At 29.6% G+C, this 27,974-nt stretch overlaps 1 protein-coding gene across 2 annotated transcripts; it reads left to right on the top strand.

Moving 5' to 3' along the window:
* LOC126740771 (uncharacterized) lies at window positions 1-27,935 on the top strand. 2 transcript variants are annotated; one of them, XM_050446936.1, is made up of 5 exons: window positions 2-208; window positions 25,747-25,975; window positions 26,030-26,169; window positions 26,239-26,424; window positions 26,903-27,834. In XM_050446936.1, the coding sequence occupies exons 2-5, from the start codon at window positions 25,749-25,751 to the stop codon at window positions 27,385-27,387; spliced, it is 1,038 nt and encodes a 345-aa protein (XP_050302893.1). In that variant the 5' UTR covers window positions 2-208; window positions 25,747-25,748; the 3' UTR covers window positions 27,388-27,834. The 2 variants fall into 2 exon arrangements, with proteins under 2 accessions (XP_050302892.1, XP_050302893.1); XM_050446935.1 differs by having other exon boundaries at window positions 1-208; window positions 26,030-26,424; window positions 26,903-27,935.
* Window positions 27,936-27,974: the final 39 nt, after the last annotated feature.

Genomic DNA, 27,974 nt, shown 5'->3' with positions numbered 1-27,974 from the left:
AGTTAGTCACCTACTTACCGCAGAAACGAGGTAGACCGTGTTCCGTGTGTTACAGTCAGTTTAAATTGTTTCCGGTAAATTGTGTTTATTATTGATTTACTTGGGCGGTAATAAAATACATCGTTTTTAAAAAGTTTTTATTTTAAAAAATTTACTCGTAAGGTTGTTGTTTGTTGGCTAATGGAATATTGATCATTCAATTTCAGCGGTAAGTATTGACCCTGAATTTTACGAATATTATTAATAATCCATTTTTGGTGGTTAACAAGTGTACTTGTGATAAAAATATTTGAAAGACATTGCGGAAATATAAATTGACCAACTTCATTGTTCTTTAAAAGGTTGTATAATGTCCTGTATCTAGTAGAAGTATCATTTATTCCATAATAATGCGAATAATAAAGTACCAAATTATTTGAAAAGCAGAAGATTTTTGCAAATATGTGTGATAAACTGATTTAATTACATTATTACACATATATACATATACATAGATTTAGGATTGAGAAAAATTTAAGATATTCCATAAAAATTGAAAATTATATTTCTTTCTGTTCACATTCATTATTTCAAAATATTCTTTAAACATCACACCCAAATCCTACAATGTGTATTAAGTAATCCACGATTCCAACTTCTGCCAAGAATCGTCAAATACCAGGAAGATAAATGAAAAAATGTTTCCAGAAGTCTGGAAAAAATAAAAATGTTTGGAAAAACAAATCATTATTTCAGTTGCCTGGAAGGAATAACTTCCGAAGTTATTACATGAAAAGAAATTGGCAATGGCATCGAATACTTAGAATATGTGAAAATTATATTAAAAACTTAAAAGACATACAAAAAATAACTTAATAGATCTGGAATAAAATAAGAAATGACTTCAAATATATGGAAGCAATAAACCATGAGTTTTACTACCTTCCAAACGTATTAAATGCCTGGAATAAAATAGAAATTGACTCTTAATGTTATCAATAAATTTGCGCAACAGAAATAAATGGTTTCAAACTTTAGGATGAAACTGAAAAGTTGAATCTGAAAGATATAACGAATAACTGAATGACATCAGGAGTCCTGGAATATGTAACAAATCTTTAATATGCCTAAAGCATAAGGTGCCCGAAAATAATTGATATTACCCCAATCATCACGAATCACCTTAGTTTACTAAGGCACTGAATATTTCATCAATTTTTCGAACTAGATACCTTTTAGTGAAATTACATTGGAAACATTGCATTTAAAACGAAACCCCTGATTCTTTAGTGCCGTCTTTGTTTATTTTGTGCACGCTATCAAACAACCATGAATCTCACACATGAGTAAACTTTATCTATATCTTATTTCTTGCTAAAAATTAGTCATGAAATTAATTTTAGCAGTTAAACAGAGCAGACAGGGGCATAAAACGTATATTATAGTAGTTTAATTTAAAATAAATGGGAAATTAAGTGGTCGTCGAGGCGTTCAGAAATATTTTTGTATCTCACTGGCCGTGACTAAAGTTCGAAGCGTTTCTGTGTCATCGGATCCTCGGAAGAAAGTTGACAAAATTAATTAACAATAAATTTAACAGATGAAGTTTTTACGAAAATATACAGTTTTTTAACCTTTCTTGTTACAATAGACAATGTTATTTATGTCAAGATGATATACTTATGCTGATGGTTGGTCTTTGCAAGCTTACACATAATGGGTATGTTTATCTTACTTTTACATATGGTATCATGCTTAAGTAGTACAGTGGTATGGCGTAGGATAAAACGAAAAATCGAATAGGATTTAAGAGCAATACCATAAATAAATAATAGTCTCGTATAATTAAGGATATTATAATCACTATATATAGCTGCCATCAACGATAAACTATTTTCTTTTACCTGTATGAATAGTCCAAAGATTTAAGAATTTTTTATTTACTTAAAATGTACAAATATTAGAAATATTATTATTTTATACGAAGCACAAAGTAAGATATGTATAAAAGCAATTTTAAACAATAACCTTTTGTTTAAATAAATAAAACTTTTATCAATAATTCAGTAAAAATCCACATGTAAAAATCCTTGCCGGGCTAATATTCAAGCTTTTGACGCTTATTTGCTGGTTCAGATGTACAGGTTCCGATTTAAAATCTTTGTCGATTTTTTTATATACCTATATGTTTATTTTGATTTGTACTGACAAAACCCAAATAGAAATCAGCGAATTTTACGAGTTTTTACCATTTTACTATTTTGAACACAATTCTCGACCGCTTATATGATTCTAAGAATATGTTAGTACATAAACAACAGTAACTGGTAGTACATTGTATGGAGAAATGCATAATATAGAACAATACGTTATATAAAAAAAAACTTTTATTTTGATTTATCCTAATTTCTTTCGCCTTTCCGTTTCTAAATAATTAGTGTCTCATCTGCTTTTGCATTTTCCTTATCATGCAATATTTGCATTGCTCTAGGTGTATTAGTTTAGGTCTAGATGTATTTGACGTCAGATATGTCTGACGGTTATATCTAAAGCCTTTAGTCAAACGATTACTAAACGAATCCACAATAAATAGATATAAATAGATTATACCTTTTAGTATCAAAGTTCTTATAAAATTGTAATAACAGGAATATTTAAATCTAATATAAAAGTACATAATTCGGTTAATTTTTATATAAAATTAATTAAACATAATTGAGGCTCACGTTAGAAAGTACGTATATCAAGACTATAATCTTATTCATAGTATTTATGGACAAATTTAATGTTCATGACGCAAAGGTTTGGAGTTTTAGTTTATCAGTATGTATACTATATAATTTTTTGAGTATTTTGTTGTCTGAAGAAGGTTTTACTATAGTGATATTATTATAACTTATTCTGCCTAATTTCTTTGGTAATTAATTTAACCACTCTGTAATGAAGATATTTAAATTTGTAGTATTGATTGTGCATTTAGATTTTCGATATGATACGTAGCACACAGACTTCAGATTTAATAGATATAACTCACATTTCGTAACACCACTTCTTATAATATCTCATATTTTAACTTTTCGATCATCGATTTCTAACCTTTTCGATCATTAAAAATACTCCAGTAATTAACTTTGTTCATATAACAGTAAATAAATCCTGGTCTATTCTATTAAAAGCAAACTGTTTTTCGGATCAGATTTTATTAGTATGACTATACTTAGGTCTGCAAGTTGCACGAGATGCTTTCCTAATTTCCATTTATCTCAAAGTCGTTTAGGGTGCATTTGAAAAAATATTCTTTTCAAATAAAGTTCTTTTTTTCTTTTTTGACTAAAGACTAGTTAATCTTCGATTAAAAGTTTTAAAGAATATTAATGAAATAAATCACTATTATTGTTGGAATGTCTTCAGTGGGATTAAACATCATAAGGGCCCTAATAATTGTTTTCCGTTTCCTAGTTTTATACTTTAAAAATTCTTATAGCTAGCCTTTAAAATTGCTGGATTAAGGAAATAAGCAAAAATCAGATTCCTTTGCCTTTGCTTTGTTATTAATTTCTGCTTCCTTTGAAAATATTTCAGGATTTTTTAGAAACTCTAGATACCAAGTTTTGCAAACTGAAAAAGACAATAAAATCATCGGTTTCATTTCCTATTTTCCAACCTCAAGAAGAGTCTTTTTGTACTGAAAATGTATCTTAATTAAGAAGACTCAATAAATTCTTTCTTTCGAAAAAATTTATTGAGCCTTCTTGGATATATTGGAAGACTTTCCTTGACACGTCTTTTAATGCGGACATATTTTTTCACATCATTCGCCATTGAAATTACAGTTTACTTTTACAGAAGTACAAACAAATTTCAAAAATTGTACAAGAAACTAAAAAAGTGCAGCCTTTTAAATGTTTGGGACAACCAGTATCCCGATTTATAATAATTTTTCATTTGTAAAACTATAATTATCGATCGTGGGTACTGCACTTATTAAAATAGAGTGTATAAATTTTCCAACATCTATATGCTTGTTGCAACATATTACGATTTATTAAATTTATGTTTCAAGGCAGACCTTAAAAATATTAAATAAATATGCCATAATGCAAATCTGATTGAATTATAACAGTTATTATAGCAATTAGCAATAGTTAGCGTAAATTGTTTGAATATGGTACAGTGTAATGCCTATATAAAATTAAATAAGCATTGTTTTACTTACAAGAAAACTATAAGTTTGGTCAAAAGTCTCGAACATATATTCAAATTAAAAATAAGTTATCATCGGTACTAAGTAAAAATAATAAAATATTACAACCTATTTAAACTAACATTTATAGGATGAGTGTCTTAAAGTGTTAGAATGCGATATGTCAAAAATGGCTGCAATTTTTTTTACATTTTGGTGACATTTGATTGGTGATATCTGATCAACAGCTTCTGAAAATAATATCTTTTAAAAAACAGCAACTTTAAAACGTATTAACTCATAACAACTTAATAACAACCCAAACAAATAAAAAGTAAAATAAAATACAAAAAAAAAACAAAATAATTGACCCGATTCGGGCCCGAACTTAGATTGCGACAAACCAGCAAAAGCAAGTGCTTTGACACTCTCCGCTAAATGGGGCATATTGTAGAAAATAAATCATAGTGATTACCATATGGAAAAATTGTATTATTTAATGTTATTAAAAATTAAACCATGCTTGAAATTGGAAACATCATTTACACAGACTAAGGCATGACACCTATTTTCCCTAGTGATCTTCAAGTATTCTAAAAGATCCAGGTTAACACTCTGCAACAAAGTAGTTTAATTGACATAAAAAAGTGTTTCGAAGATAGGAGAAAGGTTAGCAAAGGCAGGCTTAGTCTCAGTAACTGTGAAGTCCCTAAATATCTCATAATATTGTTAATGGCTGAAGACTTTCTATAAATTTTACATTCAAGTTAATATATTAAAAAAAAGCAACTTGGAATCTCTATGACAGGGTGTAATTGTTAACATATGTTTTCTTGTAATAAATAGGTCTCAGGAAAAACTGGACGACTACTTTCCATTATGTCACTTATTTCAGAAAGATAGATCTAAGGGTTGAATGTTATGGATAGATCTTAAAATTAAATAATTTTTGTATTTTTTCGTGTCCACTTTCTCTTATTTATTCTTCAAATTAGAATTGAATTTTTTGTTAGTTTGAAGGGTAAGAAAAAATAATAGGGATAATTAGGTAAGAAAAAATAATATGGATAATCTTTTACAGTAGAGTAGTAAAAAAGTTAAAAAAAGACTTGTTGATTACTGTGGTGCATAGGGCTATTAACAATGTATTTTTACTTATCTTTATATTTTTATATTTTCTAAATTTTCATTAGAAAATTTTCTAAGAAATACAAAGAAAAAAAGACGAAAAAACTTTTCTACCTTTTCACATTTTGATTTTTGACAGGTATTTGATCTAAGCAAATTTTTTTAACAAGCTTTTTGTATCTAAATAGCGGTGCTAAAACATTCTCGTTTTGGAGATTTGGTATTAGGAAAATAGTGCAATATTATACACTAAAATCTACGTCATAGAAAAGCGCTTTCCAGCGTTTATTTTTTTTGCATAAATCGTTAGTATGCCCTCTTTCTTTGCGCTTTTTGAGTTATTGTATTTTTCAACAAAAAATTATTGTAGTAGATAAAAATTGTTGGGGATAATATTTTTGACATATTGAGTATCTCCTTAAGTTTGCTTTTTCAAAGGTATAATAAGCCAAAAGTTCCCAAAAAAATTTTTGAGGGTAAATAAATGTCATTTTTTTTTTTAATGTTGCAACGATTTAAAAGAAATTATTATTTAAAATAAACTACAAAAACCATATGTACACTTTTTCACATGATGCATCGTTTTTAAGATAGATTGCCTTTATTTTTAAATTTGCACCTTTCCTGATTTGTCTCGATAAAACTATGTAAGCCGAAAACGAACAAAAAACAACTAAGATTCTCTCAATCTATCGATCATATAAGGGACATAAGATTAACCGAAAGAAATTAATTTTTACATATTTGGTTAAAAATTTATTATCAGCGTTCCTTAATATTTTTTATATGCAAACTCAACATAACTACATAAAAAAAAGAGAAGGAAATACACATTTATTATTTTATGCAAATAAAGGCCGACAAATTCAGAATTCTGCCAAGGCAGATTCTGGTCTTTAACATTGTGGCCAAAACTTAAAAAAACTAACTACAAAACAAAATGTAGAAACGCTTGTAACAGACTAAGTTTAATTATACTCACCTACCCAAAAAATTTAGAACAATAACATTAACATAGTACCTCTCACAAAAAAAAAACACGCACATTAGTTACCCACACTAAACACAAATTTTCAGTCTCCACCCATACCCAAACTAACAATATTGACCCTTCAGTATTTTACGCAGACCGCTGCTGACTCATCAGACGCACCATCATTCCCCTGCGAAAAGTCTGAACAGACACCAAACCCAACTCAAAATGTATGCCCAAAGAGTTCATCTGATTTGCAAAATCATAGGAAAAGGACCTTTTAAATAATTGAGTCTTATGTCTTGGAATATGAATTGTGTTTCTTCTTAAGCCCAAATGGTGAACATCATTTCTAAAAGTACTCTTAAGGTATAGGTAAGGTGGACTACGGTATTTAAGAATTTTATAAAAAAAAGTAAGTGAATGAGCAACCCTACGATTTTGCATATTTTACCACCCTAGCTCGGAAAGTCTATGGGAAACGCGATTATGTCTGCGTATGCCAAAAATTAGGCGAATACATGAGTTCTGAAGCTTTTGCAATCGGCACCTGTCATTATAGTCTAGGCACCAACCGTAAACAACATCGCAATAATTGCATTGTGACAGCACTAAAGAGTCACACAACATTTTTTTAATATCTTCACTTAGATAATGCCTATGGAAGTAAATTAATTTTAAAGCAAAATACCCTTTTTTTAGAACATTAGAAACGTGTTGATGAAATCGCAAATCACTATCCACTATTAAGCTCAAACTTTTGCAATTATCTACAACAGGAATATTAGCATCACCCATCTTAATATTAATAGTGTTGCTGTTTAAAATATGGTTAATTTTTTGCTTATTACCAATAAACATTACAGACGACTTAGAAGGATTTAATATTAGAAAATGCTTTGAAGAAATATCACATATGGCTTGTAAGTCTTGATTAATTTTTGCTTCCGCATTTTTAGCATCTTCTGGCCGAAAAGAGTAATACAACTGAGCATCGTCGGCATAAAAATGGTAAAGGCAGTTTTTTAAATAAAAATAAAATCTAAAAGTATAAATAATAAAAAATAAGGGTCCTAAAATACCACCCTGAGGTACGCCATTATCAACTTCCAAGGGTTCAGATACATTTTCCTCTATCTTGACTCGCTGCACCCTACCGCTTAAATAAGAATTAATGAAATGAATAGCTTTATCAGAAAAACCTATATAGTGAAATATAGACTTTAAAATTTCGTGATTAACAAAATCAAAGGTTTTCGTATAGTCCAATAGAACCACGGCAGAAATCATACCATCATCCCTAGATCTTATGATGTCATCAATAGCATCCGCCATTGCTGAAGCACAACTGAAGTTCTTTCTAAACCCAGACTGTTTAGGGGGCAAAATATCTAGTCTAAGATTCTTTCAAGAATTTTTGAAAATGTAGGCAGAATACTAATGGATCTAAACTTATTAAAATCTGTTGGATTATTTACCTTTGGCAATGGCATCACAAAGGCCTATTTCCAACATTTGGGAAAATAGCTGCTTTCAATGCATTTATTAATTATATGCAATATAAATGGTATTATAAAAGGGCAGCACATATGAATTAATGTTATATTAAGATTGTCGATAGCAAATGCTTTGGATTTAATGCTAAATAAAATAGAACATATATCATTATAACTCACTGTGCGAAATAAAAATAAATTATTTCCTGACTATTATCGCTGCTAGGTACCTTACTGCTGTCAACAAAATAATTTTTGAAATTATCGGGATTCTTAAAATCTTCAGGAAACTGTTTTTGCTTACAAGGTAATATTTTTCTTAATTCACTCCATTTTTCTCTATATGTACAGTTCCTAAATTTATTTCTATAAAAAGCTTTTTTTTCTGCTCTAACGGCTGTGGTGGTATAGTTCCTAAGTTGCTTGTAATACTCCCACTTTGCAGGCAATTTACTTGTTTTGAAATCTTTTAGCGCTTTATCTCTTAGTTTTTGAAGAAGTTTTATATTGTCTGTCAACCAAGGAGAGTTTCTCTTACTTCGCACTGTAAATGTTTTAACAGGAGCATGGGTATCAAACAATTTTATTAGGTTGGTATTTAAAAATTTTACTTTGCCGTCAATAGATTGATAATCATATATAAGATGAAATGGAATGGCCTCTAGATCGGCCTGAAAGTTATCTAAGTTTATATTTTTTAGGGGTCTATAGGTCACGACTTTAGGAAGCACTTCCGGCACCATACCACTAAATTCAAAGAAAATGCCAAAGTGATCGGAAAACGTAGAGTTAATAATGCCACTCTCTAAAATATTTAGCTGATTAGTAAAAATAAAGTCGATAATAGAGCTGGTGCCATTAAAAATACGAGTCGGCTCAGCTATAACCTGCTTTAGATTAAAAGTCTCACACAAAGATATTAATTGGCGTGCATAGTTGTCATAAGCTTTTGAAACATCAATATTAAAGTCCCCGAGGCAGGTTATATGGTTAAAACTAGAAAACATATCAATTAGTGTTTCCTCTAATGTTAAGAAAAAACTTTGAATATTAGAATTTGGAGGTCTATAAATTATTCCAAAAATATGCGGTTCACCATCAATATTAATTTTTAACCAAAGGCTTTCTAAAAATTCATACATTTCAGACAAAAGAATTTCATAGGTTAATCTGCTCTGAACAAAGGCAACAATACCGCCACCTCTATAATTTTGTCGATCATTTCTTATTAGCTGGTAATTAGGGATACGTACAGCATCACTATCAATATCGCGAGTCAGCCATGACTCTGTACTTGCAATAAGGTTAAAATCCCCTGAACAGTATTCCGCAGAAAAATCATCAAAATAAGCCAACAGCGACCTACAGTTTATATGTGAAACCTTTACCAAGGACATAAATTAATGTATATATTAGAACCCGAGTAAATAAGTAAAAAACAAAAATAAAAGAAAAAAAAAACTTAAATAGTGCGTTTGAAGAGATGTTATGGAAAAAAAAACTATATGTAACAAAGATTATAAAAAAAGAGTTAAAAGAAAAAAAAAGGTAACTAAAAAGTTTAGGAAGTTAGTTTGTCGCAAAGTTATCCAAGAACAAGAGTTTTGAGCAACCAAATAATTACGAAAGTACCTGTCATTTTATTCACATGTATTAGTCCTTTTCACGCCTATTTTTTAGCCCCACTAAATCACGTTCAGAACTCACACGATGAACGAAACCATCACTTGCTTTGACATAAATGTTTAATTTACTCTTTTTAATAAAAATCAAAATGATAGATTTTAATGGCAAAAAAAGGACTTGTTCCAACTAGGCTATGTACATACGTGATTTCTGCAAAAGAATGCTTAAAAAGAGTATTTTTTTCGGAATAATTATCGATTTAGCATTGTTTAATACGTTACACATCACACATAATTCAAATTAAAAAAAAGCAGTGTAAAAATAAACATTTCCAGAGAACTTTAATAAACTGATTAAGAAGTATTACTGAAGCAGGTTATCTTGAGTTACTTGAATATGTGTCAAATATTCATGCATTGTTTCCTCTAATGTTTCAGTTTTAGAAACATCTCTCAGACTAGAAAATGTGTATCGTTGTATCATCGTATTATTCTTAAAATGTATTAATATTATTTCAACTATTATTCTCAAAAGAGGTTTAGTTTTTAAAATATCGCCAAACAAGATATACTACTTTAATTATTTTATGCTCATATGCTTAAAAACTATTAAAATATTCGTGCACTTCAAGAATGGTAAACATGATGGTTTAGTAAATGTTTTTAATATTTGTTTCACCTTAAAATTTTCTTATATAAAAAGGATTCTAGATAATATTTAATTTTTTGTAAACTGTGATATCTGCTCCTAAAAAAATCTTCTGAATCCTCCTCCACTAATTAAAGAAGATTGAAAAAAAGATTAAAATCAAACTAGTTGATGGAATTCGACTTTAACGAAATAATACAATCCAACATCATTTTGCGGCAATACTTTCAGTTTAAACTAAATTTATTTATTGAGATTTGTGTCATCATAACATATCAGGAACTTAAACGCATAAGCAAATTATTTCTGGTCATAAATATACTATTATAAAAGCAGTTTATAATACTTGAACTTGAATAATTTTTGAACTGTATTTATTTATTGTTATGCTTTTCTTAGCTTGTGTCGATTTTAATTTAACAGAAATCAGAATAGAAATAAGTAGGATATGCATGGCCATTTATTTAGGATTTTTTAGACAACTAAATAATAAAATGAAAATTAGAACGTTTAAAAAAATTTGTTGAAGATGTTTAGTGAATATTTAATGTGCAAAAATAGTTTATCGAAATCATGGTAAATATTTTAAATTTACAATATAAATAAAGTAAATATTTTAAGTTTATACATGAAACATTCCAAAAATATTACAAATTCCTTCTCTCTCAATACTCATTAAAGAACATGTTTAAAGATGAAAAATATAAAAGAAATTATATATGTAGAATCCAACCTTCATTGAATAGCGCCATCAAACATTATTTTGGAAAAATAAAAGTGAAAAGATATATTTATAATTAATCCTGGCAGTTTAAATTTTAAAAACTCAATTTACCTATTTTATCATTCAGATTTGCGTAATTATAAGCATATTAGGAACTTAAACGCACTTTTACGTACCAATTAAAACTATAATCAAATTATTCATTATTTCCGGACATAAACGAGTTACAATATATAATGAAAATTGCAACCGTATTTTTATTATTATTTTTTATAGGTGCCTTTCACTACATGCCATATATATAACAGTATCAATTTTTATTTTAACCGAATCAAAATCAGTCACCACGGAAATAGGAGAGAAAGAAACAATACTGCCTATAATCAATCGGTCTATAATGTTAAAGCCTATAATGTTTTAAACGAAATAAATTTATTAGACCCTAGAATAAAGAGTCATCTCTAGGAATATTCGTCGATCTAGCCCAAGCTTTCTAAAAAATTTGAATTAGTTAGTATAAGGGGACCGTGCTTTGATTTAATAAATTTAGTTATTAAGTTATCTGTATGATCAACAACAAACTGTAAAAATTGGTGAAACAACAAGCTCCTTTAAAATGATTAAATATGGTGTTTTCCAGGGCACGGTTCTCAGACCATTATTATTTATTCTTTGTATGAATGATGTTTTTGACCTAAAGCTAAATGCCAAAATACGAAGCTTGGCGGATGATACATTTTTATTCATTAAGTCGTGGAGTGAGATAAAAACATTGCAAAGCAAAATTTCGCCAAATTAAAGGAGTGGTTTGATTTCATCACTTTCATCTTCAGTGCTAATAAAACTCATTTTATAACATTTACTTCTTACAGCTTAGGAATTTCTAATCATAATAATAACTTATCTGACTCTATAAATATAACAGCTACTAATTCAATAAAATATCTAGGCATTCAAATTGATCAACATTTGAGGTGGGAGTTACGGGTAAACCATTTGATTAACCAATTAGGATATCTTGCTATTTTTCCAGATTTAAATATCGTGAGTGTATCGTGATAGAAAGCACTAAACTAACAGATTTAAGAAATCTATATTTTGCCCTTGTGGAATCTCATTTGGTATATGGTCTGTGTAGATGGGAATGTGTACCTTTAGGCAAGTATATACTAAAAAAATTGCTCTTATTTACCTCTAAAATTTTCAACCGATCCACATAAAACCAGAAGTATGATAAATAATATGAGTACATTAGCAAGACTATAGCAACAAAAATATCACTTCCTTAGTACCTAAAATATATATTATGATTCCAAATGAAATCAAAGGAATTAAAAGAATAACAAAATATAAGAAGGAACTTAGCGACTGAATTTACAATTCAAATGGCAAGATTCAACTGTAAAAAATGTCAGCTAATAGTACTTGTCTACTGAAACTTGTATTCATATTAATTAAGAAATTGCGGAATTGTGTATAGTTATAGATGTTAAAAAAGTGTTGTGAACTTAACCCAGTTAATAAGGACTAAATTAGCAAATATGGACTATAAAAACCGACTTCAAACTAAAACTGCCAAACTAAAATACAAAATGTGGACGACAAGGTCTACGATTTATTGTGAAATTTTTTTTATGTCTATTGACAGTACCATGGAGAATCGAATAAAAATTTAGTTGAAAGAATTTAGAATAAAAAGGTCCAGTAATATGTTCGAAATTCCATTGCACAGTGACGCGTAGGTCAAATTTACAAAACAAAGCGCCATTTTAAATAAAAAATTTAATGACTACATTTTTTAAGCAGGTATCAGGAGACCGCAGCAAAAGTTTTCAAGCTCCGTTCAATTTTTTTTTCTCAATTGCATAGTAAAGGGATAATTCTACGTATTCTGAGTAAATTGAGAAAAAAGTCATTGAAAAAAGCGTTGAATTACTGTCTGAAAAAATGTTTACTGATTTTTATTTTCTTCCCAAAAAGCAAAAAAAAAATTTGTCAACTTTCCTGTTAAGTAGTTTATTATTTTTTGACATGTATGGTAATTTAGACTGAAACTCTACTATAAATGAAAACTGTGAAAAATAATTTTTGGAAAAGTTGAATGTAAACTTAAGGGAGCTAGCTAGCTAAAATTAAGGGAAGCCAATTAAGGTAAATTAACATCAACTGATTTCTGTGTCGTAAAAAAGGTATTTGATTATATATTGAAAATGGCATAATATTAATAAACCTTAACATATATCCTGGTCAACTTTTATAGTTTAGGGTTTAGGACTTATCTAAGTGAGCAGATTATCAAAATAAACAATCTGGTGTGCATCCTGCATTTATGCGAATAAATCACGATTTTCTATGGCATTACAAGAATCCCACTCTCAAGATATTGCTGAAGTTGAGCGGCTATAAAGGAGAGTATACTAAGTTTTAGTAGGACTAAAATAATAAAAAGAAAGATATTCAACACCACACACTTAATTAAGTTTTGTATATACATTATGTCTGGTCATTAATAAACTATTATAACGGCAATTAAGTTTTTAATATTTATTCACTATTGTTATATTGTTCATAGTTGACTGAAATTCCATTTTTTGTTTTTGTTTACATAAAAGTGTCAATTTTTAATAGTAGATATAATAAACGAATAAACATTTGTCAATATAATTTACCATATTAAAGAAAATATAAATACCGATATAATCATAATATATCAATCATATCCTATATAAAATCTCATGATTATACAACTAATTACAAAAAAATACTTTACTCGGCGTTTGTGAAACAAATATTTCGACACCGATTGCATATTAAAACAGAAGACATTGAAACGCGAACACCGACCCATTGTTTAACAGAAATTGCGGTAGTTAACTCTAATATTTTTTTTGACCCTCTAGACCTTCGTGTCATTAGGAAATGGCGACTGCTTATCGGGAATATTAATTTTGATACGTACGGAAACTAAATTGTGAAATGTAATGTTTTTTTTATGATTGTGCAAATGAAGCGTCGTGGTTTATTATATACTATATTAATAAAATCTCAGCTCAAAATCCTTGTTAAACTAAATTATAGGTTAAGTCTTAGATGTAATCAAACAAAAAAACACTTTCACTATTATTCTCATCATTCTATCCAACACCGAGCTGCCCTCAATTAGTAATGTACGAGTCTTTTGTTGTGGCTTACTGGCGGTCCTAATTTATATTTTCCAAAATGTTTTTAATGTTGTAGTGCTCCTTATTAAAAATACTCTTAAAGTTTTCTTTTTCTCACATAATCTGATCATTGTGTTTCCTAATTTTTTATATAGCACTCATTAGGAATATTTTTTGATGCCCCATAAATTTGGTTAACTTTTTTTAGGTTTACTTTCTATCTCTCTCTCTTCTCAGTCCATTCACCCCTCGTAGGGGCATCATGAGTTTAGTAATTAAGTTGATGGTCTTCCAGAGATCTCTATCTTGAGCTGAATGGGTATCTTCTTGTAATATTTGTCCTGTTATTATCTTCATTTGGTTTATCCATATTATTGGTGATGTACCCCTCAGACAGCGTCCCTCAATTTTCCTTGAATTATCCAGGTTTCCATAGCATTATCACGCCTCGCGAGATGTCCAATGAACCTTTGGTATGACTAGGTTATGGTCGTGGTCAGCCCTTTCTTTATACCTAGTTCTTTTCGGCATATATGATTGATTGGTTTATCCCGGTGTGCAGTACTTGGCATGCCCAGTATGCGTAGGTACGCCCACGTCTCAGAAGCATTGATTCTGTTCATGTTTGCTTTTTTAATTGTCCAAGTCTCGGCTGCGTACATTGTTATGAGAAAGATGAGAATTTGTGGCTTGTGTTCTTAGTTTGCTCGTGTCTTTCCAAATTTTTTAACGCTATGTGGTTGCAGTACGACCTGTACCAATCGCCTTCAAATTTCCGGTTCACATTGTCTTATATTTTTCATCGTTTATCCGAGGTATTGGAATCCTTTCACCATTTCGTATCCCGCGATTCTATGGATGTGAAATGGGTTAGGATTTGATCTGTCATCACTTTTATCTTAGATTCGTTGATTTTTAGGCCGCAGGCTCTACTGGCGTCTACTAGTTTATTCATGATCGTTTCCAGTTCTTCCTCATTTGATGTTATAATTAGAGTGTCATCCGCGTATCTGAGATTATTTAAGAGTCTGCCTCTAATGGTTATTCCGCCTTCCTACTCATCCATTAATGCGCATTACATGTTTTGTATATATTTTGAAAAGTAAAATATATATATACACCCTTATCTCCACCCTGCCTTAGTTGTAAAGGCTTCTGAGTCTACATTATTATTCTACTCTTACTTTAGCGCTATTGTTCTCTTAAAGATTTTGAATGAGAGGGAGTTCCCATTTCCCATATTTAATTGTAACAACATAACTAAAGCTATGACTTCTTCGTATTACTGCAGTCTTTTGAACATCATTTCTATTTTGACTAATTTGCTTTTGAGGAAACAATTTTTCACATCAGACTTTTACTACATCAATTGCTCATCATTAGCTCTGATCTTTGCACTGATTTTAAAGTATACATTCATATACACAAATCAATACGATTTTTAATACACTAACTAACGAATCTGAACTTGAAGCATATTTTCTAAGCTATGAAATTAATATTAAGCCTCTTCATACTGTCCTTAGCTTGAATGTGTTTGAAGAGAGATTTTAAACTGTGAATAGTTTTTGATGCGTTGATGCTGCAACCACTCTTTGATGCATTGGTGAGCAAGGCATCCAAGAAGTCATGCAGAGAACAATTTTTCTAAACATTGTAGATCGAGCTCGTACTAGCCAATTAGAAAGAGTCCCATTCCGCATGCTCTCAAGAGAATATCTTCATGTCAGGTTTCTTATAATAGATCCCAGTGATCAATATCTGACTAAAGATCTGTAAATTTATGTGGTATAGTATCTAGCTATGAACACTGAAGTAAGTTAATCCAGATGAGCTTGTCTGCGTTCCACACTCTCCCTCTTCCTGTGTTGACTTTCTTTTGAGGCACGTTTTTAGAAGACCAAAAATAACATTTGTCTTAGAAGCTAACTAAAATTAGCTATCATTTCAGAGAATTCAGCTTTTATTCCCTTATAACTTTTGTTGCTCTTTTTCTGTCATTTCAGTGCATATTATATCCGGGTATCCATATTATACTCTGGTTAGAAATCGGAGAATCTCTATATGAAAGTAGATTTGTATACTCCAGAGATTCACCAGATCCTGTCAGGATTTATATTAAATATATAAATCCTTATATATCCTTAGGTTGGTGTTTTTAATCCCCCTTCATCACCGTTTATGCGATTGAGCAGGTAATTTTCAAAACCGTTTAAATTTGAATAAGAGCAACGTCATTTCAGTTATTTTTATTATGATTGTAACGACTTATATTATACTGGTCCAGCACATCCCGAGGTATTACAATAATAATGAGGACAATAGGACGACTACTAAAGAACTGCATTCTACTACAGGTAATGACAAATATTTCTGCATAAAAAATGTGTAAAAATAGTGCTTCTCATAGAGAATAAAATGTACCTCAAAATATCATATTTTCAGAGGTTATTGAGCTTATGAACGAAGAAAAAATGTTGAGGATCAAAACTCTCGACGCTTCGCCCTCCAATGGGTTTATTTTGAAGATTATTCACAAGGAAAAGTAGCTTAAAAGCATGTACAAATATTTTTCGAGGAATCAAAAAATATCATAACAAATACGGGGCGCGTGTGACTCATTATAAATATATTTATGAGTAATAAAGTCATTGATTCTTAAAATTAATCCGGAAATGACAATGAGCTGATTTAATTTTAAAAGGCGACTTCATAATAATAAAGTAATTAAAATCCTGTTAATCCCACTTTGCTTAAAGTTATCTGCTTGCTTGGTCGCTATTCACTAAGCACTAAGTCTATTAGAGATCAACAGCCGCATATTACGGTAACTTTAGCCTACGTATTCGTAGAAATAATGGCAATCTTCATATAATTTTTAATACTTGTTACGGTTACATGACTACTTTAATCTACAAATGTTACATAATTAAAAGGCTTTAAATTGTCTTGGCGAGACAAAGTATACGTTTTACAATCATTTTAATAAAAAGATTTATTAATTAATGATTTAAGTGTTACGGTAGTAAGTAATTAAAATAATATGAACAATGAGCAGAAGGAAACTTCTAAATGAATTTATCTAAAACCAGATCAAATCATGTAATTTTTTAATGGGCAAGGTCAATTTACTCAAGATTTTCAATATCATATTTGCGATTACATGATTCTCTGGTAAGGACTGGCTTAGTGTGGCTTTAGGGAAATCGTTAATTTTATTGTTTTTAACCAATATAATGAGTTAATGGGGTTTAATTAATTAATTACACTTGCAAAAACTATTTTCTAGTTAAACTATAATTCTTTTAGGCTCTACTAAGCATGTAATAAAAATGCCAGCCAGTTGGTTAGTGAAACCGGAGGTGGTTTTCTCATTTAAATTTATGGTTTCCAACTAAACACTGCAAGATAAAACAACCGCTTATTCTGCTTTAATTAGGAAGTATATAACATCTCCACTTTTAAATGTTCCGAATTTGTTGTGATAATTTTATAACTTGCTGACATAGATATTGAATATCAAATTAATTGAAAAACCTACCATCCTATAAATAATGGCCAAAGTGGGCGAAAATGTTACCTTCTGTAAATACAAGAAATTCATGAGTGTAATATTGAAGAGTTATGTAACACCATATTAATTTGTACATTAATTATATGTTATTAAATTTATTTTAAAAAAATAATCAGTTACTTTTTTGTTATGGAAGAGAATTGTCACAAAAATAATAATTAAATAGGTAATCTGTAGTGGTATATTTATAAAATATTCATGTACAAAAAAAATTATATGTATGTTCACAGATAGAGTTTGTTTAAAATATAAACATCAAACAAGAATGAAAATGAGTTGCAATTTAAGCTTCCGAGGATTAATATAAATAATAATTAACTACTTAAATTGAAGTACGCGTTACTTATAATAGTTCTGGATAAATTTCCTGGATATTACTTTGGAGAAAATGCTTAAGCCTTCAAGAAGCCTTGATAAAATTTTATTTCTCTATATATAGCATTTACCAAGCAGCTTTGAATGCTGATACGTTTTGTGACGAAAGACCAAAAATAAAATTTATCTTAAAAACATAACGATCTTACTAATCATGTCAAATAATTACGCATCTATTCCCTTATAATTTTTGTTTCTTATTTTCTGTTATTTGAGTTCATATAATATCCAGGTGCCCGCTCATATTATACCCTGGTCGGCGGCAATCGTCGCTTTTATATATGAAAATAGATTTGTATACACCCTAGTTTCACCTGGTCTCTTAAGGATTTATATTAGATAGGGTTAGGATTTTTAATCCCCCTCATTACCTTTGACTAAATTTACCATTCGAATAAAACTTGTGGTTAATAAAACTTTTAGTTAGTTAAGGAGGATGATTTGATTCCATTTAATTTCATTTAGGGAGTTTTTCTTTACTGTATGAAAAATATGATAAAAATCAAGGACAAGCACATGAGTCTGTCTCAAATTTTTTTCTAAAAACGTTTGTCAAGCTCACATATTTCGTTTGTCCTTTTACATACGTGTTCACTAACGTGAGCTTTTCATTTTATCTATTCTTTATATCATTTTCACTCCACCTTTATATATATTTAGATATATATAAAGGTGGTAATATATATATAAATATATATAAATATATATATTTATATATACTTTATATATACACCAAGGATATATATTTATAAAAATTTACTTTCATTATCATAGTGTTGACTTCAGTACAAAATCAGATTAAAGTAAGTAACGACACACTTCCCACGCTAAAAGAATGAATGCATTATATATAAAAAATGTGAAAAAATGCCGTATTAAATTTACAACTTTCGCGTGGATAATATTTAAATTCGTCGAAAATATCAATAAATTTATAGTTGCACTTTCACTCCGGTGAATGATAACTACCATTATCTTAAGTTAAGGCCAACTTTTTTGAATTTTTTTTTCTTACATTCTGATTGTGCTTAGAAATGATTTTTTGCATTAATCTACCTTTATAGAGTGGAATTATAGGAACTACATTTATCCTTTATTCAAGGCTATGGCTAGGAAATTTTTGAAAATCTGATGGTATAATGTGGTCGTATTTGCGATTATTCTGGCAATACATGTTAACATGTTTATTTTTCCCTGTATATTGTTCAAGTCTAACGGAGTTCTATGGGTCTACATTCAAATGATTCGAGTTATTGACGTTTTGCAGACCTTATATAAATTAAATTCTTTTTTATTAATTATTTTGAATGCCTCAAAAATATATAAAGTAGATAACGAAACGTATATTTGTTTAAAAAGTATAATAATGAATTATGTCAGGATATTCGAAAAATCGAAAATAACTTTAAATGCCTGGAATAATATAGGTTTCAAAATATCTTTGGTCGTTGTCCAGTGGCTCTTTACTCCCTTTTGTTATTCCACTGTTCCTCTCTGGTACTCATTTCCATCCTTTGGATATATCCGTACCATATCAGCTGTTTTTGCGTTTTGCGCCGCGAAAAAATTAAACATGGCATATTTATTCGAACTTTGAAAATTAATTGTGAAGTAACTATAAATGCTAGAGAACTGAAATAAATTGCTAAATTTAAGTTGGAGCCTGCTCTTTTTTACTAAAAAATAATCGAATTTTCGTTTCCAAGCTCATTGTATCATCCACACATCCATAGGTGTGTTTAATACATTCTTCGCTGATTTCAGTCAATAGCTTCTAATAGTGATTGGTCCATTTCTTTGGTGGTATAATTTATAATTAGAAATGCCTAGAATACCTAAAGAATTAATTTCAATGGTTTAAGAACAAACTTCAACTTTTAAAACTTTGAAAAATGAATTTTTTCAAAAATACTTCAAAATCCTAGAACTAGGAAAACATGTAAATACATTTTACATTTCTTATGCTTCGAGTATAATGTTTATAATACCTACAAATTAAAGGTACATGCATAACGAGGTTTATTAAGTACATAGCGACACTTAAAAAACCAAATAAAAGTATTCGTTAAGAAAAAAAATGTCCGGAAGACATACAAAATTAATTCTTGCTTGAAAACATTGAAAATCATTAAAGACTTTTGGAAGACAAAATAAATTACGCCCAAAAGCCAGAAAAAAATTATTTAAAATTAAGCTTAAAAAATTCCTTCAAATGCCTTAAACACGCAGCGAATTAGTGCCAGTACCTGGAAGTTATAAGAATTTTTTTTGACTTAAAACATGGGAAATAAATGATATGACAAGGAACATGCAAGAACCGACTTAAACTGACAAAATAAAAACTTTAGCCACATAGCCGCATTAATTAAAAGTCGAAGAACTGGGCATCTTCTGCTTTTTTAAGAAATGTGGATATTCTAGTAAAATTTAAAAAAAAGCCAAATATACATTTATTATTTGATAATTCGGGATTTATCACAATTTTTAACATTTTTTAGTTAATTAAAGTATCGATGGTACATATTCGAGTTATTTGAGAGACAAGAATTAAAAAAATGTTTTTCAAAAATTAAATAAAAATGCAATTGCATTGTTCACAAAAGATTATACTATGAACTATAAAAATCAGAAGTCCAGAAACAAAATGTTTTGTTTTATTGTAATGCCTCCAAGAACATCTGTTGCAGCCTCGTTGAGTTAAATCGATTATTTTAACAACCTTTCTGCTTAAAAAGAAAATATTTTTTCTATATAAATGAAAGTTAATTTTACGACTAGTCTAGTTTAACCTAACGGTATTATAATATCAACATGCATGCGTAAATGATACTATATTTCATGCAGGAACATGCAATCGTTTCAACAAGAAACAATAATTTCGCGATATCGTATCATAAAAAATCAAAAGTGAAATTGATAAATACGACCTGTGCCTAATTACACTATATTTATCTCAGCAGAAAGTTCTTTCATGCATATTAATAAATATGGTCTATGATAGCAAATGGTGTTAAAAAGGTTAAAAAAAATATCGATGAAAATGTAATTATTATGTTAATAAAGAAAGTCAAACATCTGGTTGTTTAGGAAAATATGTCAAGAGTGCAAAATAACGTTTTTGCTCAGTATTTCAGTAAATTGAAATTATACTAATGTATTTTATATGTAGAAATCAGCATCAAACCGTTTTTTAAATGTATTTTAAACATGTTAATGAAGCAAATATTATATTTGTACTATAAATTATTATTAGAAATAATTAAATTATAACAGAAATTTAAAATTCAGTAAAAGACACCAAATGAAGCAATTGGAAAAACATAGCAAATGATAGAACATTTGAAAATGAGAGGCGAAAGGGAATCACTTACGAAGATTGCGATAAAAGAAAGAATTATTCCTTTTTTTTTAAGATATTTTATTTCTTTTTCCTTTAACTTTTTTAAATAACGATGAAGTTTGGTTTTTTCCTTTAATATAAAAGCATATACAGGGTGTCCCGGAAAATGTGGGGAATCTCTCGGATACAGGTTCCACATCGGTTTTTCTTGAATAACTTTTGAAGTACTTGGTATAATTTAATAAAAATATTACGTGATCAAGCCTACTAAGGGCCTCTTAAAACACATTTACCTTGTTTATTTTACCAGGGGCGGACTAGGTTATACATTATAATTCTTAGATTTTTAGCACCCCGTATGATACACACTCTGAAATAATAAATATGGATAGCTTGAACCTTAAACTAAAGGAAAGGCACTCTTGTTTATTACCGATAAAAATGAACCGTTTTGGAGAAAAAAAATAATCTCAAAAAAATAATGTTTTATTTTTATTAAAAAGAACCATATGTTCGTTTTTTCAGCGATGCAACAGTTATTCAAATTGAGAAGTTCCATTTTAAGTTGTTTAATCTGAAAAAGTACACATCTTTAATGCAGTGTGGCTACATATTCTTTTAATTCAGCCCAAACTAACTCAAATGGGTTTAGATCTGGATGAAATGGAGGTAATCGTAACACGCCATGACCTTTTGCATTAAAAAGTTCTGTAAAGCTTTATTTTAATAGATAATTGGGGATTAAATATAAATTCATCATATGCAATTCCTTTAAGCCGTAAACATTCTTGCATTTCCGCTTTCCTTGACAAAATTGTTAGAGCTTTTTTTAGTGGTTTATTGTGGTACGGGGCATTATCGATTACAATCACAGTTCGTGGTTTTAAATTTGGATTCACATTCTCCGTGACTACTTTTTATAATTTTTGTAATTCATGTCATGATGATAGTTGCCACTTGTGGTATTTGATTTCGAACTTTCATATCGTCGGTTTACTGCCAAAACCAGATAAGTAACATTTTGCGTTAAATGTATACTTACCCTGTTTTAGTTGTACAGTTTTGAGCAAAATGGATAATTGCCAAAATAAGCCTACATTATTTACTACCTTTCCATTGTCCATATGACTTCTTGAGCCACTTACTTCAGTTTCCATAAAATTTAAAAAATTGCTAAAATATTTGATAATTTTGACAGATATATTATGTTACTTTTAAAAGACATTTTAAAATTAATAAGTTTCGAAAATGCACAAAAAACACTCGGCTATAAGACTGCGATGTAAGCCAAGAGGCCTCTATAACCGAAGCTCTGTAAATGAGCTACGGTGTACGTCAAAGGGTTTTGCCACTGCGCACCTAAATTTCATCGGTCACTTGGATATGGTTGAGTAGTAATAAGGACTTAGCTTTTCTTATCTCGAATTTTCAATATTTTACTTTAAATTGTCATATATTATTAATCTCCCGCTATACCACGATGAATTTTTGATAAATTAATGTTTGGCAGTGTTTCCAAAATAAATTCAGATGTGTTTAATTTCAATATTTTTCAAATTTGCACTGAATTCTCTTTTAATACATAAAATACAACCATATTTACATACATTTAATACAACCGTTACATGATCATTTGACCTCTAGATCATTATGAATATTTTTTCCATTAGTTTTATAATCATATTTTTGACTGTTGAAATAAATATTTTGTTTGTTTGTTGTTTGTAACTTCAATAATTCTTGTAAGGGAGTAAATCAAAGAATACGTCCTCAAAATACTCATTCGTTTATCTACAGAGGCCAACAGAGAAAGACGATTTACCGCTACAGTTACATTTACTAGTGCATTTATTGCTCTTACAGCAGAAATCTGATTAGGAATTTATGAATTTTCTCGTCGCTATGGTAGTTTTTAATCGTTTAATGTACAATAAATTCAGTTTCCAATTTATTTATAATTCGACGAATTGCAACCACAGTGGAAACATTATACACATTAAACTTGAGGTGTGTAAAGGAATAGCTTTTACCCACTGTAATAAGAATAAAATAAATATTCCTAACAAGTCGGGTTTCCGTAAAAATCGCTGTTGTGTGGGGTCTAAATGTAATAATTTAATTATGGTTTGCTACAAGGTTGGGCTATTTTTATTATACATTGATACCATGATATGGTAAGGGTAACCCAAAAGTGCAAAGTTATTTCATAAAAAAATAAATATTTTGATAAGACAAGTTTTACCTTTATCCTAGAACTTTAAAGAATATTTTTGAGATGTTCTAAATATCCTAGGTATACACTTGTATAACATTCTTGGTATGTTCTTGCGTTATAACCTCGATTATATGGATCTCTCTGTATTATCTAAAAATGGCAACCATCATCTTTTCAAAGAACAAGTTCAACAACAAAGAAGAAGGTTCTTTTAACCGGTTTGTTAATAAGTCTTCTGTCAGCTGCTTCCTCAACAAGTTTAAAAAAAAACAGAGATTTTGTTCATGAAATAGAAACCGTTACATGATCAACACTCTAATGTGTCCTTGCCTAATTTGTTTACGACTTAAAAAAAATTACCCAACGTACATTTTTCTACATTACTCCAACTAAAAAATTAGGAATTTGATAGCTCACACTTTCTTTTAGGTCATTTGAAACAGTTATTGTAAAAAGATAAATCGGTATCATACGATGAAAACGAGGACAAAAAAGAACAAGAAGTACTTCTAAAGGGGATTTACACGATTTAAATATAATTGTAAGGACAGTTTTTAGACCACATACAAAATTTATATTATTTAATTAAATAAAACAATTATTATTGTAAGACACTTGCAAACACATGACATTCACTTATATGATATATATAGGCCGGCTAGTTTACAGTATAATTTTAATTTTGCATATGAAATTACCGGTCGGTAGGTAATTGGAACCAAAGTGGATAAAGGCCGTTCGGTTTACTTTTTAATTCTAGTCCTCCAGTAATTAACAAGTAGTAATTGTCTGGTAAAATATTTACTACGAGTAGGTATCTAATAAAAAGAAGATTTAATAGGATTGAAAATGAGTTTGTACTAATCACTTTAAAATTATTGCTTCACATGAAGTAGCGAGACATCACATGAAGCATATCATCTGTTTAATTATCCTAAAGATCGCCTTAATTGTGCCCAAATGGAGAATTCCCTGTGCTTAAATTTTTCTATCGGCTTTTGACCTCTCTTCTGACAGTTAGTAAAGGAATGCATTTGAATTGAACCAATTAGCATTATTCATATTGTGTCAATCAGGCGATAAATAAAAAAAGTCACGTAACGGACTCACTTTCTATAGGTCTATTACTAGCTGCAATCAATAATAATTACAATAAAACACTGGTTTCAATATACGTATATATATGTAATATTGATAAAATTTTTTGGATAAATTATTATTTGCAGCATTTGAGTTGACTTACTGGCTACTGTAAAGAAAAATTTTGCTTTAAAGATATCCGGGGGGTTTTTAAATACCTAGTTGATTTAAGAAGGACGAATTTTATAAGTCACACGAGCAGGTGTTTTCACTAATTTTTTTTAACCTTAAGAATGGTTCCAAACAGAATTTATTACTGATACTACCCACAGAGGTTTAAAAAACCCATTAGGTATTTACTTTTATGGGAGTAGACGAATAATAACGCGATTTCAGTCCACTCATATCATAACATATTTACAAATCCATCTTTTTAAAACGATATAAAAAAATTGATGATTTATAAGCATATGTGCTTTGAAATTTAGTTGGCTTACATATCTTAAAAGCGGAACTATATAATCACAGGCCTTTTTCTTATTTGAAAGTTAGCAACACTTAAAAAAATATCCGGAAAAAAACATAACTTATCTAAGTGGTATATATATAATCAAATCCAACCATAACCTCAAATTCTATCCCTATCAACAATATATTAGGATACATTAGAATATTTCGGTTTTTAATATAAATTTTTAATCTCTGAATCAAAAAATTTAAATACTAAAATATGAAAAATTACTTTTTTTTCAATTGAATTAATTTAAAGAAAAATTGAAAAAAAAATAGAAACTTTCAAATTAACTATAACTTACTCTTCTACTTACTATACTTTATAACTTACTTTAAGCTAGTTTTAAATTTTCTTTTCATTTATAGCATTTAAATCTATTATTACATAATAAAAAATAATAAGTAAACTTAGTATATGTAGATTGAGTTTTATTGTATACAAATATTATATACATACATTTTAAGCCCGATATACTACGTTATAAAGGTTGCGTTATTATGAGAATATCTATGTAGAATAGTCAAAAAAATATATATTTGGATGAAACGGTTTTATAATTTTTCAAGAAATGTTTTAGGACTCCCTGCAAGCTATTCCTGAGCCGAACTAAATATTATAGGTTTGCCTTGCGTTATAAAGGAGATTCCAAGAGTCAAATAACCCTATGGCATACTTTAACGACTCTCATTATCCGGTGTACTATCCTAAACTATTTTTTTTTTAATTTCAGATATGGAAGTACGATTCTTCCTTATTACCTCAATATTCTTCTCCTTAGTGGAGTGGATTGAAGGTCATGGTAGACTAATAGAACCTCCATCCCGTGCCTCTGCCTGGAGATACGGATTCGACACGCCTCACAACTATAATGATCACGAGTTATATTGTGGAGGATTTACTAGACAGTGGGTGAAAAATGAAGGCAAATGTGGAGTTTGTGGAGACCCTTGGGATTCAAAGTACTAATTTTTTTTTTGTGAGAATAGTTAATATATTCCAATAATAATTTTCAGGAAACCAAGAGCTCACGAGTATGGCGGCGTATTTGGACAAGGAATTATTGTACGCAAATACGGCGTGGGTGGAATTATGAACATTCGAGTGGAGCTTACAGCAAACCATAATGGATACTTCGAGTTTAGGATATGCCCAGGTAAATTTATTTCTTCACTCAAACATGTTTTAATGAGAGAATATATTTCATGTTACTTATCTTTTTTAGACTACAAATCAACAACACAAGAATGCTTAGATCAAAACATTCTAAAATTAATAAAGCCCCAAGAGGGAATGGATCACAAAAATCACCGGTATTTCCCCAAGGAAGGCAACAAAATTTACGAAATGAAATATAGGTTACCTAAAAAGACTTGTAAACATTGTGTTTTACAATGGAAGTATATTGCTGGTAAGTTCGACATTCTCATATTTTTCTAATTGTTAACTGAAAATCCAAGAAGACCTATCTAATTGCCACTTCTATTAAATATTATTTGGATCACTATCGATTTTCTAAATTATCGTTATGTATTAAATATCCTATACACGGGTGTGCCAGTAGCAACTACGGTGATTGATTTCTCCAAAGAAGCCTTTAGTCAATTTGGCCACCTAGGCGGGTAAAAAAATTTTCAGTAATGATCACTTCTATATAAAACCGAAAAAATATATTTTTTTTAAATTTCATTTGGTACACCCTAGTAGGTATTGCATTTGAAATTCTACATAAAATTTTAGATACAGTTTTTGTAAAATGACCTACGCCTAATATTAACTGTTTTTGAGTAATTTCTGCAAAATAACATACATAAAATGTGTGATTTCGAGAACCTGATCGTCGCAGTTCATCGTAAAACAATTTGTATATACGTTTATTAAATCCACAGGAAACAATTGGGGTAACTGTCCTAATGGTACCGGAGCAGTAGGTTGCGGTCCCCAAGAGGAATTCCGTGCCTGTTCAGACATCACTATATCAGGTAAAGCTGATGATGAACAAATGGTGGTGCCAACCGTACCAATTATACCAGATGATGAATATGACGAATACAATGAATTGGTACCTTCATCTACCTCTGTTGTACCACCTGGTGAACTACCTACTCCCGAAGAAAGCTACAATCCAATTTCAGCACTTATTATTAGTTTGCTATCTTTTTTAATAGCATTTTTAGTTTTATTCCTTCTCTATTTTCATTTTTACCGAGTTGGTAAGCAGATCAGAGAGTGGGTTAAAAGCAGAGGGGAAAAAGGAGAGAATAAAATTAGTAATATGCAAAATTTCCCTCCGACGGTACCACCTAGGGCCAAAAAGGGTCCTGCTCCTCAACCTAATAGACAAATGATATATAATGTACAAAATATGGCATAGATTTCACTTCATTACTACCAATTGGTTTTTATTAAATGTGATTAGTGGGTTTAAATTGAATTGTTAACAGTTACTGATTTGATATCTAATGGTATTTCTCTTGATGTAGATTTATATGTTGCATAAGCTCTAACGTTTTTAGAGATGACATTTTTGACTGAATAATATTTATTCATTGATACTGTGCAATTTTAGATTTAAGGTTTTATCTTTGTCAAGGATCTTAAATACAGCAGTCCAGAAACTCTATTAATAAATCTTGAAGCACAATAAAAAAAATCTTTATGTATGATAATTTCATCAACCAATAATTACTAAGGTTTTGTTGCTAAACTTTTAATAAATTATTAAAAAAAACTAAGTCTCTTTTTACTAAATATAACTGTTTAATGAAATAAACTTTACAGAAAAAAATATTCTTAATTGTAAAGATATAATAAAACTTAAGTAATGTTGGGTTTTCTTCTTCTATTTTGTGAATTCTACTTTAAGGAATTCAATACATATTATATTTATTTCCATCGAAATTTCACATAGATCTAACTTTACTAAATCATACAAACATTTTGAAATTTGGCTCATTTGTT

Source organism: Anthonomus grandis, chromosome 9 (assembly GCF_022605725.1).
Source record: "Anthonomus grandis grandis chromosome 9, icAntGran1.3, whole genome shotgun sequence".
Taxonomy (NCBI): Eukaryota; Metazoa; Arthropoda; class Insecta; order Coleoptera; family Curculionidae; genus Anthonomus; species Anthonomus grandis.
This window is presented reverse-complemented; position numbering and strand designations above follow the sequence as displayed.

Excerpts from the sequence above, each read along its gene's own strand:
- LOC126740771 (XM_050446935.1), top strand. The coding sequence starts at position 25,749 with ATGGAAGTACGATTCTTCCTTATTACCTCAATATTCTTCTCCTTAGTG. Across the intron at positions 25,976-26,029 it reads GGAGACCCTTGGGATTCAAA|GAAACCAAGAGCTCACGAGT; the intron begins GTACTAATTTTT and ends AATAATTTTCAG. Across the intron at positions 26,425-26,902 it reads ACAATGGAAGTATATTGCTG|GAAACAATTGGGGTAACTGT; the intron begins GTAAGTTCGACA and ends TTAAATCCACAG.